The sequence below is a fragment of the Natrix helvetica genome (genome assembly GCF_964273705.1).
Source record: "Natrix helvetica genome assembly, chromosome: 7".
NCBI classification, from domain to species: Eukaryota; Metazoa; Chordata; class Lepidosauria; order Squamata; family Natricidae; genus Natrix; species Natrix helvetica.
The window spans coordinates 24,363,093-24,378,284 of NC_138558.1; the positions used below are offsets into that span (position 1 = coordinate 24,363,093).

Below are 15,192 nucleotides of genomic sequence, written 5' to 3' on the forward strand. Positions count from 1 at the left end.
GTATTACCCTTCCTAAAGCACAGGACAGTTAGCGAATTAAAATTAAAACCATTAAGCAAAACCTATGTCCCTTGCACCACAATCATGAAGCGAATTTCTCATGGTCATTAAGCAAGACTTCATGTAGCCATGATTTCTCATTTTTACTTCACCTTTCTCCATTGCTTCTGTGAGTTGGCTGTGAAGCCCATAAATGGCAATTGTGTGGTTTTTAATGTTTTGATATGTTTAGCTTCATACTTTTAATATGATACCGTATTATGTTGTTTTTAATTTTTGATTGGGAGCTGCTCAGTGCTGGTTAAAAAACAGGTGTCTATTTAAATGTTTTAAGTGAATAATCAATAATAAACAAATCATATTGATTGTAGACTTATGCCATGGCTGTAAGTGCCTGCTGGTTATGAAGCAGCCAAATCTAGATCACATGACAGTGGGGAATTCTGCAATGATCATAAATGCAAAAATTGGCTTTTTTCAGCATGGTCATAACTTCCAATGGTCAATAACAGGGCAGTCATTAAGCAACGGCTACCTGTAATTAGAAAACCAAAAGATTATATTTACAGCAACACTGAAAGAACATAGCAAGACTCACAGAGGGACCTTGAGGACCCAGTAATCCAATATCTCCTTTTTCTCCTTTCATTCCATTGGCTCCCTAAAAAAAGGTTATGGAATTATCATACATACTGTCATCTTATCAGCTGATTAACTTTACTCCAATAAAACATGACTTACCATGTTGCACCTTACTATTTAATTATAAGACATAGCTTCATGCTCCATACAAGTAAATTCAGTCCAAAGCCACTGAAGCATCATTTGGCTGGCTGAATCTGTGTTGGGTACCAGCTTCAGTTATTTCAAGATGTCGGGTGCAATTTAAGTGATGTAATCAGAAACTTTTTTTAGATGCTTAGATTTGATGTGCTGGAAATTAGTTACAACTTTCTTCAATATGCCACTTTGAGTATGTCTGTGTATTTAGCACATCGTCAGATTTGTGATTAGGCAGACCCTTATATTTTGATGTTCAAAGGAATTCTGATATTCAGAAAATGCCGTTTAATGTAGGATCTCTGTCAACGAAGGCATCAGGTTGGGGAAATGATTCTATAGTGACCAATAATGTTTGTCCAGAATCTTAGACTGGGTCCCTCCATACCCTTTGGAGATAGCAGGAACTGAATGTGGACTTATTTGAATGCAATCCTTATATTCTATTCTGCTGTATTATTGCAATCTAACTTGTGGAAACTTGAAACACACATATTACGTTAAAGAAGATTAATTACAAGAAAAATATTATAGACTTATTCAAATTTTTTTTTGTTTGAGTTTGAATTGAGTTTAACACTGAACTGTAGGAGATGACCAAGCTGACCAAGGAAGGGGTCAAGTGTGTCATTAGTTTTGAATCCCTTCACACCCACAAGAGATATAAATCCATCCCAGCTTGAATTCTATTGACTCTTATCTACTGCCAACTTGTTTTTGCCATTAGTAGTTCAGATTCTTATAAAGAATGTAAGCATGAAATAAATCAATGTTCCATTGAACCTTGATTGCTGATTTCCTGTGCTTGACTTATGAACTTTAAATTTATGAAATGTATCATCGCCCTTGTGAGAGCAGTGCACTTGAGAAGAAGAATAAGTGCCCCAACAAACCAGCAGTGTTTTCAGTTCTTTATCTTCTCAGTGGGATTCTATATACAGCTGCTTTCATTTTACATATACAGTAAGAGTCTAAAGATGTCTGATAATATGGAAATGTTTTCACAGGAATGCTATCTCCTGTAATGCAGGAGACCTGGTCAGGCAATAAATATTACATTATAAGTAAGAAGGATAAGGGAGGGGTAGGGAGGGGAGGGGGAGAAAGAGAGTGCACTTTAAATACTGTTACACAGTATATACTGCTTTATCTTATAAACAGTTCACCTTCCACTAAGTTTAATTATTGTTTGTTTGTTTTGTTTGTTTTATTGGATTTATATGCCGCCCTTCTCCCAAAGGACTCAGGGCGGCATACAGCATTAAAAAACACATATTACAAAACTTAAAAGAAAATTAGAAACAATCCAAGAAACAAACCGAATTAATATAACACTAACATTTTAAAAATTAGATAAAATTAACAGGCCAGGGTGGCTTGCTGGAAAAGCCAACTTTTTAGGGCGCGTTGGTAGGACTGGAGGTTGGGGGTTATGCAAAGCTCCGGGGGGCAGCTCATTCCAGAGGGAAGTCGCTCCCAGAGAGAAGGCTCTCCCCCTGGGGGTCGGTAGCCGACACTGTCTGGCCGACGGCACCCTGAGAAAGCCAACTCTGTGGGATCGCACTGGACAGTGGGAGGCTACTGGTGGCAGTAGGTGGTCTCGTAGGTACCCTGGGCCTAAGCCATGGAGTGTTTTAAAGGTCATAATTAGTACCTTGAATTGCACCCGGAAAACAACCAGCAACCAGTGCAGGCCGCTTAAAAGGGGTGTAACATGGGAGCACTTAAGTACTCCCGTGATAACCCGTGCGGTCGCATTCTGGACCAGCTGAAGCCTCCGGGTGCTCTTCAAGGGCAGCCCCATGTAGAGAGAGTTGCAGTAGTCCAGGCGAGAAAGGACGAGGGCATGAGTGACTGTGCATCCCGATCCAGGAAGGGGTATAACTGACGTACCAGGCGAACCTGGTAAAAGGCCCCTCTGGTCATGGCCGTCAGGTGTTCTTCTAAACTAAGCCGTGTGTCCAGGAGGACTCCCAGATGGTGGGCCCTCTCTGAGGGGGCTAAAATTTCTCCCCCTATTATCAAAGATGGAACAAGTTGCACAAATCGGGATGACGGAAACCACAGCCACTCAGTCTTGGAGGGATTGACCTTGAGCCTGTTCCTCCCCATCCAGATCCGCACAGCCTCCAGGCATTGGGACATCACGTCGAGGGCATCGTTTGGGTGGTTTGGGGTAGAGATGAAAAATTAACAGATTTATTTGCAATTTTGCTACTTAGCTTTGTCACATCTTGGAGTTAAAACACAATTAATTGGTTTACCATCAAAGCAGTTGATTTAAATGTTGCCAAAGTAAGATAAATCAATAATGATTTATTATTTCTATACCTTTTTGATTTTAATTTACGCATAAACAAACACACGTATGTTCAGTGCATTTACACTACCCATACACTTGGTATTCCTTCCACAAAAAATACTTTTTCTTCTGTTCTTTCAAAGCTTTCTTCAAAGCTGTCATTTCTTTGATTTCACTAATCTGAAATTAATTAAAACTACCACTCTTTTATCCCCCGTCTTCCATTGTTGTCCTTCCTTTATGTAAATCTTTTTGCATAGTACCAAGTAACATGTTCCTTAATAAAACAATATGAATAATTGTCTTTGAGAAAATGACACCGTAGCAGTAGTGAGAAATGATGCTATCAAATACTTACTGGCAAACCTGGAAGCCCAATACCTCCTTTTTCTCCTGATATTCCAGGGTCACCCAGATCACCTTTTGAACCTTTGAATCCCTGAAATGGCATATTTATGACAATGAACTGTGCATTATACTAACAATGTAAATCAATTTGAACTGTATTAACTTCAGTAGTAGAAAATGTAATTACATTAATAACTGGAAGTATCTTTTATTCTTCAAGGATAATGAAAAATATTCTGCAGCAAAATATTTTCTTCCTTCTCTCTTCTTCCCTCCCTCTCTTCCTTTATATTCAGTTTTTACTGAACCATTATCATATCATATTCCTTTATCAATAGTAATATCATAATGATGTTCAAGTACCTGCTCCCCATCGGCACCAGGTAATCCTGGTGATCCAGGTTCACCCTGCAAAATAAAATCCAACTCCAACTTAATTCCACGGTGGTATTATTATCTGGAATATAATGCAATTTAATACTAAATAAATAAGTCTGCTTGATCAGTGTGCTTTCTCCTTCCTGCTTCTTTCTACAAGGAAGAAATCAAAGGCACCTACTTCAATTTTTGAACTAACCAGTGTTTGTCGCTTTGTTTGAACTAGAAATTCTGATTCACTTCCAAAATATGCTTTTTTGAAACAAGTAATAACAACAACAGCAACCTATTAGTGGATCTTGATGTGGTTCAACAAAGTTTCTCTATCTAATGCTTCACAAAAGACCAAGAAGAAATGGACAGGTCTATAATCTTTGGAAAACCATGAAATTCTTTCATAAATAATATTCCTGTGAATAATTGACTAGATAATCTTGCTTTACAAATGCTTGGTATTTAAATTATTTTAAAGCACTTCAAGAATAGCATAAGAAAATTAAATGATCATTCAAATTTGTTGAACAAACTTAGCAGGTATGCAATAATTTGTTATTGTTGAACTAATTTTTTTTTAAATCATCCTAGTGTCTTGTAAGATCTTCAAAGCACACAGTGGTACAGACTTCACATGTCATTATTAATTATACCAAATACATAATGTACTGATAATCACACAAATACAATTGATATGCTCACCTTTGATCCTTGCAATCCTTGGGGTCCAGGTGGGCCTGGAGGACCCTAAATATAAAATTAATTCACTTTATTGCAGTATATACTACCCATATATTCATCAAACTTTTTTTTTCTGAAACATTCTAATATGTGATGCAAAATATGCATCACAACAAGAAAACTGCATTAAAAACAGTCAAGGACTAACAACATCAATGACAAACGATGAACGTATACAGATAAACAGATAAAATGTGTTAAATATCAGTATTAAACAGCAATGATGAAATCTGATTCTAATAAACTAAACAGTTTTTGGCAGACAAAGACAGATAAGCAATCTAATTGTAGAATAATAGCCAATTTACATAATCCCTAGATATTTAAAAGGCTATCTATTCCCAACTAAAGACTAGCCATTAACATAATGCGTACAGGAAAAATTAATTAGAATTGATTTTCAAGGCTTCCAGGATTTTGTTTGTACATTGTTTTTTTGGATTTTTGCTTTTTGGATTATAGGATTATAGAATAGGAAAATCTGACTCTTAGCTAGATTTTTAAAAATGTACATTAATTTTCATTTACAACCTTGCCAAGGACATCAAGACAAGGATGGGGTTAAGTCTGATACAGTCTATATTACAATATCTAAGAATTATTAGGAATTTATCAATTCTATGGATTAAATAAGCAGCTGACATGATCAAAGGACAAAAAAAAACATTAATGAGGGTTAGGATATGTATGACAAATCATGCCTGACTCAGATTAAAACAGCCTTTCTCAACCTTTTGCCCTGGAGGAATCCTTGAAATAATATTCAAGCTTCAGATTGCCCCTGCATAAAAATCCACAAAAAATATGACACCTATACAATGCTTTACAACATGTACAACACTAGCAAAGCAACAGGCCAGCAGCTGAATCCTGGCACATAAAAATTCCAATCACTAAGAGCACTAGAATTACAAGGCATGCAATGTTAAAAAAATATCTTTTTTCAATCATGATCTCTTGCAGACCTTTTGTAGATTTTAGGGACTCATGGAATCCCAGTTGAGAAGACTATAATCTCATTTCAAAGATGACTGACTCCCTAGTACCAGAAAATTATCCAGAAAGTACTGAGAGAGCAAAATTACAAGACTATTGTCCTCCTCTCTCTTCTAATTAGTAAACTTGTGTAACTGTAAATCTTGTAAATAAGTCTTGGATAAACAAATCCGTATGGAGTTCCATTAGAAAAAGTTAAGTCTTTTAGCAGAATAAAATATGGTGTAGTTGGCTGTTAGTGTTAGGATCATAACTACTTTCCAAAATCCAGGGTATAATAACTACAACATAAATAGCCCAGTCTTTACAGAGTTTTAATAGCATCTATTCAAAAGGGCCATCCTTAACGTTTATTTATTTTTATTTTTAAAGTCACACACCTCAATTTCCTGCCAAGATCTGGAATGAGTGGCATCGCCAGGGAGCTAAACTCCCCAAAATAGGAAGGAAAGGACAAGATCTAGCTTGTTTTTTTATGGAGGTCTGATTGCAATGATTAAGATATTTGGGGCCAAGTTGGGGTATGCAGATACTATGATGCTGCCAGTCTGTGCTCTACATGATTTTAGTCAGAGATATTCTCTACTCTGGTATGCGATAAGCAGAAAAGACCAAAAGAATAAGAATTGCTCTTGAGACATTATGCCACGTAGTTCAATGTAAATATTCTGTAAATGTAAAAGATTGGCCGAAGCATGAGGCAGGACGCGGTCTGAGGCAACTAACAGCCAACTTTATTAACAACAAGGCATCAACTATATACAGCAAAAGAATTCAGCACTTTCCTGCCTGACAGCTATTTATACGGAGCTGTCAGGCAGGACAACCAATCAGAAGCTCCTGTCAGCCCGCGCTCAGCCAAGCCGCATCCTAGCCAATCAGGCACAGCTTGGCTGTTGCTGGCTGCCAGGACATAACAGTAAATCAATAATAGAAGCTGTCATTTAGCTTTCTTTTTTTCTTCCAATATTAATTTGGCATATAGGCATTTCATGCTGAGTGTCATACAGCAATGAAATAATAAAGAAAAACCTATTTATATATAAAAAAGTGGTTTATAACAAATAAAATAAAGCAAAAGTTTCATTGAAATACTACTAATACTTAATTAACTTACATGGATTATAAAAGCCAAAAACCCACTTAAATATTATCATTATCATCATAATAACAATAATCTGCATTTATTTTGTACAACTCTAGGTGTTGTAGATAATACTCCCACTTTCTATTTCATTACAATTCTTTGAGGGGAATTGAGCTGAGAGGATCCAGAAGTCACTCAAATGACTTTCATACCTAAGGATAACTAAAATTCATGATTTCCCAGTTTTCTAGTTCAGCACCTTAGTCAGTATACTAAACTGGCTCTATATTTCCTGGAAATGTAATTGTTTATCTATATTTGGCTGACTTCATTGTTAATTTGTTTTATCTGTAAGGCAATAAAAGTAGAGGTGAAAAAAGCCAATAGGAAAGTACAAAAATTGAGGCTCAATGATGTTTTCAATTAGTTTCTTGCAATTTCTGTTAATGTTATTTTACACATTTTTATATAATACAAATATTCCATTTTAGTCATTATTGATTCTGAATAGAAAAGGAATATTTTTAATGGACAGTGATTTCATTGAAATTTCAAGCAACTCTGTTCAAAAAAATGATTATTAATGGCAATTAAATTCATATCAATTATACTGAATGAAATAAATACAATTTTGAAGCAATCATGTGCTGTATCTTCTAACACAACCAATATGATTTTTAAAAAAAATTAATTTAGAAAAGTAAGTTATAGGAAAAATCAGCCCCCCTTTAAGCTATTGCGCTTTAAAATTTCCACTGAAAATTGCACTAATGCCTAGTTTGAATCAACATGGTTAAACAGATCTTATATTGCTAATGAAAACTTAAATCTATACTTTTTTTTTTTTGCTGAAATGGCATACTGCTGTTATTAATTACTATAAGTACTAAAACTAGAGTCCTAGCTTTCCACAATGCATCCACTGATATACCTGATGTAGAAAATAGAAGTGGTGTTAATGCACAGTTAACATCTGATGGACAGAGACATTTGTAAATCAGAATAAGTGTAAACATGCAACATCACACAAGAAAACAGCTACAAAACACCGTCATGCAATAGGAATTACCGTGACAGTTAAGGTGGTAATCCTCTGTTGGCAAAATATATTAGCAGAAAATAATGTTACCAGATGTTCAGTTTGAAACCAAATACTTTGCTTATTTAAGAACAGATTTCACAGAATTGGGGAAAGTTTGAAAGAAGCATTTGACTAGCTGCCCAAAAGTACCACACTTATATCTTTACATCTAAGTATCTACACGTAACAATCCATGTATTTATTGAAGTATTTACTATGAATTACTTCCTTTGCTTTCAAAAAGAAACAGTACTGTCAATTTCCTATTGCATTATAATGATTTTAAGATCAAGTACATGCACCAGTGGAATTATAAATCATTAGGCGACTATAATTATCTATATTTAACTATGCGTGACTTAAACGGGATGAAATTAATTAATATGAATAAACTGTACAGTGCTGAAATATATAAAATAATAATGATCTGAATAGAGCAAGATCAAATAAAATACAAATAAATACAAGAATTATGAACAAAATGTAACTAAAAAGAAATATTTATTTATATTTGACTACAACATATATTTTCCAAATAAAATAACTTGTGTCACAAACTGATTTTAGCATTTAGCAAAAGCTAACTTTAAATTTACTTTAAATTTAAAGTAGATTAAATGCTTAGATTTAATCATTTATAACTTTGTCTAAACAGTTAACACGAATAAAACATTATTTCCCTTATATAGATTGATTACATTAATTCCTATATTTTGGATGAAAATCCTATCTATAGTTATATATTTTATCACCAATAAAAGGATTTATTTTTGAAATGTTTACTTTTTCACTATTTTGAAAGTTATTGGAGAATCCAGTAAGGACATGGTTTTTAAATGTTTATTCCTTCAGTATTTTGATTGCTGTTTATACATTTATCTCATATTTTGTATGTAGACATTAAACGGTTACCGCTTTTCAATGATGAAAGTTTTCTATTCCGTAAAGATTATGGAATGTAGCTTTCATGCAACAAAATCTTGCTATAACTTATAACCTTCATCTTCAGAAAGGAAAGTTAGTGATTGATCTCTATAGTGAGTCTTTTGTTTACTGTGCTAAGCAACCACCACAGGCATCAAAATTAAATTCTATATAGCTTGAAAAGTTCTTTGAAAAAGTCCTTGAAAAGGGATAAGGCTGAATCTTATATTGGCAAAAGCAACTAAGTTTGCAAACATATATCTACATAATAAGACAGTTTTCTGAATAGATAGATATATGACTAAATTGTAAGAATCATCGTTATTTCATATCCAAAATCCCTTAAGTGATACCTAGATTAAAAAGCTTCATTTCATGAAGAATCTTTGATTATTCTGAGGTACTAGTAACTGGACTGGACACTTATATATATGGAGTATTCTAATCATTTCTCATATTTAGCATCTGTTTTTTTCTACAAACATTACACCTTAGCTGACTCTCAAGTCTTCATATAAGCAAACAAGTCACTGTTATGAACTAAATTCCAGGTGGCTAAAGTGATTTCAGTTACGTCAAATTGACTTTAAAAAAGAAGACAACTTTGGGCATAAATTAACGGCAATATATTTTCAGAAAAGATTTACAAGATATGTAATTTACACAAGACTTTCCTGTCCCTTACCTAACTATGGGTAAAGGTAACAATAAGCAGCTAGAATAAAATTCTTTACAACTAATTGTCCCACGTAGCCATTTATCCTATATTAAAATAACTTCATTTGAAATATATATTTTTGTGAGCTATTTTATTTCTTTTTCAACTTCCCAGTCTAGTTGATAGCTAGCTATATAGCTATATTATTGATCACAAACCTGTAATGCTTCATGGATATTTCCATTGAAGTCAATGATTTCTGTAGCACCTTGGTCACCTTTTTCTCCAGGTGGACCCTATAAAAAAAGCACTGGAAATGTACAAACATGTTGCATTTGTCACAAGCCCACATTACAAATTGTGTTAATGAACGCAATAAAAACAATTTCATTTTCCTAGGCTTGTTTTGCAAGTATAACTACTTACATTACACGTTGTTCCACTAGTATATGTGAACATTAATATATTCTTAATTCTACCTATTTCCTAATTTAGAGTTAAGGAAAGGCTCACAGAGATTGGAGAAAATTTTCTTTCACCCAGCAGAGATTGGGTCTTTGCACAATGTGTTCAAACATTTGACAACTGATTTCATTTTTGTTGGTAGTCTATCCAAAACAGTAGAAGTTATTGACATTGAACTACTTCAATGTCTCTAAATATGGTTGCTGTATCTGTTGTCATTGGCTTAGTCCAGTGATGGGTTTCAATTTATTTTACTACTGGTTCTTTCGTGCGGGCGTGCACACTTGTGCACATGCGTAGAGGTTTCTGCCCATGCGCAGAAGCGTTCGGGCAGGTGGGCAGAGCCTCCCACCGCTGCCACTACCAGTTCGCCCGTTCTGGGCCGAATCAGCAGAAACCCACCTCTGGCTTAGTCTGATCTATATTTACAACCAGTTTCTTTGTAATTTGTATTGTATACTTTGAATGCATTATGCAATTACCTAGCTTTCTTGAGATAATGCTGGGAAAGGAGAGAAAAAGAGGATCACCAGTAACAAAGTGGATAGTCTCAACTGCTGTGTACTCTCACAGATACAGTGTAATGGCATTAGCAAAGCGCAGATGATTGATATTTATTGGATTATTAGCACTTCCTAAACCCAATTATATCAATATTACTTTTTCAAACTCTATAATGCAACTTCAGTTATATCTATTCAGCATTTCTTTTTTTTTCTTGTTTTTTGAGAGAGAGAAAAATCTTCAATCCATTTATGGTTGTGAGTATGCTTATGTGACTTAGTTTCATATATCAGTTATTTAATGCACAAGGTTGTAGATGTGTAAATTGTAGTAGGTGCTGTGTTTGAAAACATACACTAAATCATTTAGAGTCAGACAACATTCATTTAATAAATTATTAATAATAGTAGACAACAATTTGTGAGAATCAGTATATATATATAGCACATATATTTATGTGCCATATGTTAATGAATGAATGCTATATTGGTATATCTATGTGCTATATGTTAATGAATGATTGATTATATATTGTGTGAAAAAGAATTGCCTATTCAAGGATGAACATTAATACCTCAGTGCTGTTAGAAGGCATTTTATAGGTACTCACTTTTTTCAATACATTGTTGAAGTGGATATTATAATTTTAGATCATTTCTCGTGTTTCTCCATGTTGGCAGACTTTAACTCCCAGAATTCCCCAGCCAGCATTGTATAAAGAAAAGTATAAAGGCTGAGGAATTCTGGGAGCTGAAATGCACACATTGCTAACATTGAGAAACACTGATATAGATTATATAATCAAACCTTAAAATAATAATTGTATCCCTTTGCCTCAAGGCAGCCATTTTGTATACTGTCAATTAAGGAACATATCTTAACTCACTTACCCTTGGTCCCATTGCTCCCAAATCACCGTTATTTCCTGGATCACCCTAGGGGGAAAAAAGAATAAGCATCAATATTTTAAGTTTGTTCTTACAGTAGAAAACTGAAGTCACCAAAACCTTCCAATTCCTCCACAGAATTTTGAAGTGGGTGCCACAATTATCTTCATTCTTTCTAAGATGAAAGCACTGAGAAAAGGCTGGGAATATGTCCCTGCAACAGCTTAATCAATAAAGAATACAAAGTATGGTAATGATTTAGTAACTTTTTATTTTACAGTACTCTAGTCTATATCCTATAGCAGGGGTAATTTAATTCTTCATCTTTTATGTCTATTGAAGTCAGTGCCTTTGCAGATAGGAGTGTCTGTGCAAATGCAAAATACTGAAATATTTTTGCTATTACAATTAATTAATTAATTTGTTCTATTATTATTTGTTTAAAATACTAACATAATTTGGCTGAAGTTATCTTTATGTATTTGAAATTTGTTTCCCATTTCAAAGGTGGGGAAAATGATTTCCTTACCTGTAGCTGGGGAATAAAATGATTTCTAGTGTGTCCCAATGAACACAATCACCTACTTTTCCCTGTGCTTGCCAGCCAACTCCCCAGTGAATATTGATTCTCAGGACAGAACACAATATCCTTAGATCTATTTCTTTCTGCATTTTCAATTTTTGCTTCTCTGAAGTATTCTATATGGAAGGAGGAGGTTTACAATCGTATCCTTGACTGATAACCAAAAAGCCTTTGTTTTAACATCTGTGAGTATACCATTTCTCCATTTAGACTTTTCCAATGATGTATACTAATTACTAATTTTCCCCCTAATGTTCTATTAAAAACATTTTATTTGTACACCACAGAGAGCTCCTTTGTGAGAGAGATGGGAAGTTTCAAAATTTGACCAATAAATAAAAATGTTCTTATCTTTTGGAAAATCTGAACAATTCTGCTCTGTTTCTACATTACAGTATTTTACACAGTAATATATCAATCATATATTCGTACAATTTTCTCTTTTCCAAACAACTTCAAACATTTTCATCGGCTTTTCCTTCCAGATTTCTTATGATTTGGATTGGTGTACTCTGAACATATTTCAATTTATCAGTGTCTTTCCTAAACTATGATACTCAGAACAGTTTGCAATATTGTGAATATGGCTTGACCAATGCAGAATTGAGAGGAGTAGAATACACCATTTTCTGGATCTTAAATACAATTCTTTCTTGATGCACCTACAGTTGAATTTGTTTTCTCTTCTGCTGCCATTGCACACTGTTGGTTCCTGTTCATTTTTGATGCTGTAGGCACCTCGATCTTTTTGGCAAGTACTGTCTCTATCATGGTCCATCTTGTCATGCACTCATGCCTTTGATTATTCCTATCCAAGTGCAGAACCTACATTTGTCCCTACTAGGATTCATGTTGCTGATTTTTCCAGCAGATTCTTCTCAACCATGATGGTACCCTCTAAGATGTTTCAAAGATAGAAACAACTATCTTTGTTTCATATGCTATTTGTTAATTGCATTTTCTAACCTCACATCCAAGTCATTTAAAAGTCATTGAGGGTAGAACAAGAAGCAATGGGTGGAAACTAATCAAGGAGAGAAGCAACTTAGAACTGAGGAGAAACTTCCTGACAGTTAGAACAATTAATCAGTGGAACAGCTTGCCTCCAGAAGTTGTGAATGCCCCAACACTGGAAGTCTTTAAGAAGATGTTGGATAGTCATTTGTCTGAAATGGTATAGGGCTTCCTGCCTAGGCAGGGGCTTGGACTAGAAGACTTCTAACTGCTAGCCTTAATGTCTAATGTCAAATAGTATGTAATGTCTTATTTAATTTTAGTGTGAACCTAAATACTACACTAAAATGTGGTACTAATCAACAAATTGGGGGAAAAAAGAGGACCTTATATAGCAAAGAACAGAAAGGGAGGGATTAGCCTGGGAATGAAAACTTTTACTAGGAAAAGCTAAGGACTATATACATCTCATCTTTTCAGTTACTGAAAACAATTTTACTACTTTTTAAATTGATAGTCTTTGAACATTCTACTAAAAGAAACAGATAATGACGTGTGCTTACCATACCTACTACCCCATCCACATATAGAATTCACACATGTAAAAATGGCAGTAAACAAATAACTGTGTTGGTTTAGTGTAGTTAACCAATAAAACCAGATGTTGCTAATAACTGACCTTTGACCCTTTAGGGCCTCTAGTTCCAGATTCACCTGACCTCCCCTGCATGTGGGAACACATACAAAATGGAGTCGAGACAGAAAAAGTAAAAAAGAGAAATATGAAGAATTAGTTTTGTCTACACGAAGTAAATATGTAGTAGAAACTATGCATATTAAAACAGTTGCTATTATAAAGTTACACTACAGAGACAAATGTATATATAAGAGTTAAGTAATCATGCATGTTATGATGATTTAACACAAGAGGATTAGTAGAAGAAAATCTAAATGTCCTTTGTGCATGTTCCAGAGAATATTATTTCCTCAACTCCCTGAAAAACATCCTATGACTTCTAAGTGAAAGTGTCAGATATTCAACTTGTAACCTGAAAATATTTGTTTGATTCAATCATTTTCCTTCCTACAGTGCCTTATAAATGAGAATTCACCTCTGGCAATTTCCAAACCAATAATTTAGTGCTCTTTCTTATCACTAAATTATGTTCTTAAACAAGAGTGGCCTTCTTCCAGATCATGCAAAAGATTTAATAAAAATATCAATAGAATTACTGAATGTACTCGAATCAAGAAACTTATATACACAGTTATCCACAATTATAGAAACAAATGTCACAAATTGTAGAAATCAAATAAAAAGACACTGTGAAGTATTTGTAAAATGTTTAGCTGTGCTGTATGAAATCGTATTTGTTAAGTCTCCATTTTCTGTTCATATTCCCTTTAAAATTTAAATAATCCTTCAATCTGATTTTCTTGGTAAAACACTGGGGATAATTCATTGAAACCCACAGAATTTGATACCTAGTCAAAAGCATTTGGCTTGATGGGGTCAAAGGGAACAAATGCTGAAAACAGCATTGTGTTGATACAATGCAAGCTCTGTTCCTTGCGTTCACAGGTTGTGACATCATATTCATGTACAAAACGAGAGGAACTCGTGCCATTCTGATGAAAGGGGGAAATCCTTCAGAAAGCCCTGTACCTATTACATCCCCAAAGATTTACTTTGGCTAATCTTAACAACAACAATTATAACAGCAACAAAACACCTAGACAGGGTTGGATTTGTTTAGTAGTTAGATAGGAGATCGCCATTAATTCCAAGTCTATCAGATGAATTGGGAATTGGAAATCATCCTGGAAGAAAGTAATTACAGACCACTTCCATATTGTTGTCAAGAAGATTGCATGGAAGTATCCATGCAGCAATAGAAGCTACTAGCACAATTAACAAAAAAAAATTCACTACAGTTTTGTTCTTAATATAATGCCAAAACATCTTATTTATTTATTTATTTTTATTTATTTAAAATATGTATATAGCCACCCATTTTATTATCAACTCTTAGGTCTTATCTATATGTATGACCATATCATATAAGCAGGATATTATTAAGCACAGGTTTTTAATTTGCTAATAAAATTATAGAAAATCAATTGAGTTGCACTGCAAAGTCTGATTTTGAAGGACCTTCCTTCCTTCTTTGTCTGTCTTAGACACAATTACTAACCATATAGAATTTTGAAATTTCTACTTTAAATAATGAAATCTGTTTAAAGTTGCCTCTCCACCCATATAGTCAGAAATCAGAATTTTGTTATACTTTTATTGTTTTTGTTATACCCAAAGCACTTTAATCGCCACTGACTAGGACTATATAAGTAATATTCACATAGTGGCAGTTTTTGAATATTAATATGAAACTTCTCTGTTTGTTTAATTAACTTTGATTGGACTATGCAGTAAAAGTAAATGGCACGCATCTAAATCACTTGGAATACATGTTCAATCACAATGAAATCGATTTTTCTGGTTCTGTTTAACA

At 34.2% G+C, this 15,192-nt stretch overlaps 1 protein-coding gene across 1 annotated transcript in view; it reads right to left on the minus strand.

Moving 5' to 3' along the window:
* Positions 1-15,192, minus strand: part of COL25A1 (collagen type XXV alpha 1 chain) — a gene marked incomplete at its 5' end in the record, with an annotated part of 298,043 nt that overhangs the window by 26,950 nt on the left and 255,901 nt on the right. Inside the window, 8 exons of the mRNA XM_081960325.1 lie at positions 599-661; positions 3,441-3,521; positions 3,794-3,838; positions 4,505-4,549; positions 7,696-7,719; positions 9,508-9,585; positions 11,149-11,193; positions 13,362-13,406. Coding sequence (XP_081816451.1) covers positions 599-661; positions 3,441-3,521; positions 3,794-3,838; positions 4,505-4,549; positions 7,696-7,719; positions 9,508-9,585; positions 11,149-11,193; positions 13,362-13,406 — 426 coding nt within the window. The remainder of the gene's footprint in view (positions 1-598; positions 662-3,440; positions 3,522-3,793; positions 3,839-4,504; positions 4,550-7,695; positions 7,720-9,507; positions 9,586-11,148; positions 11,194-13,361; positions 13,407-15,192) is intronic.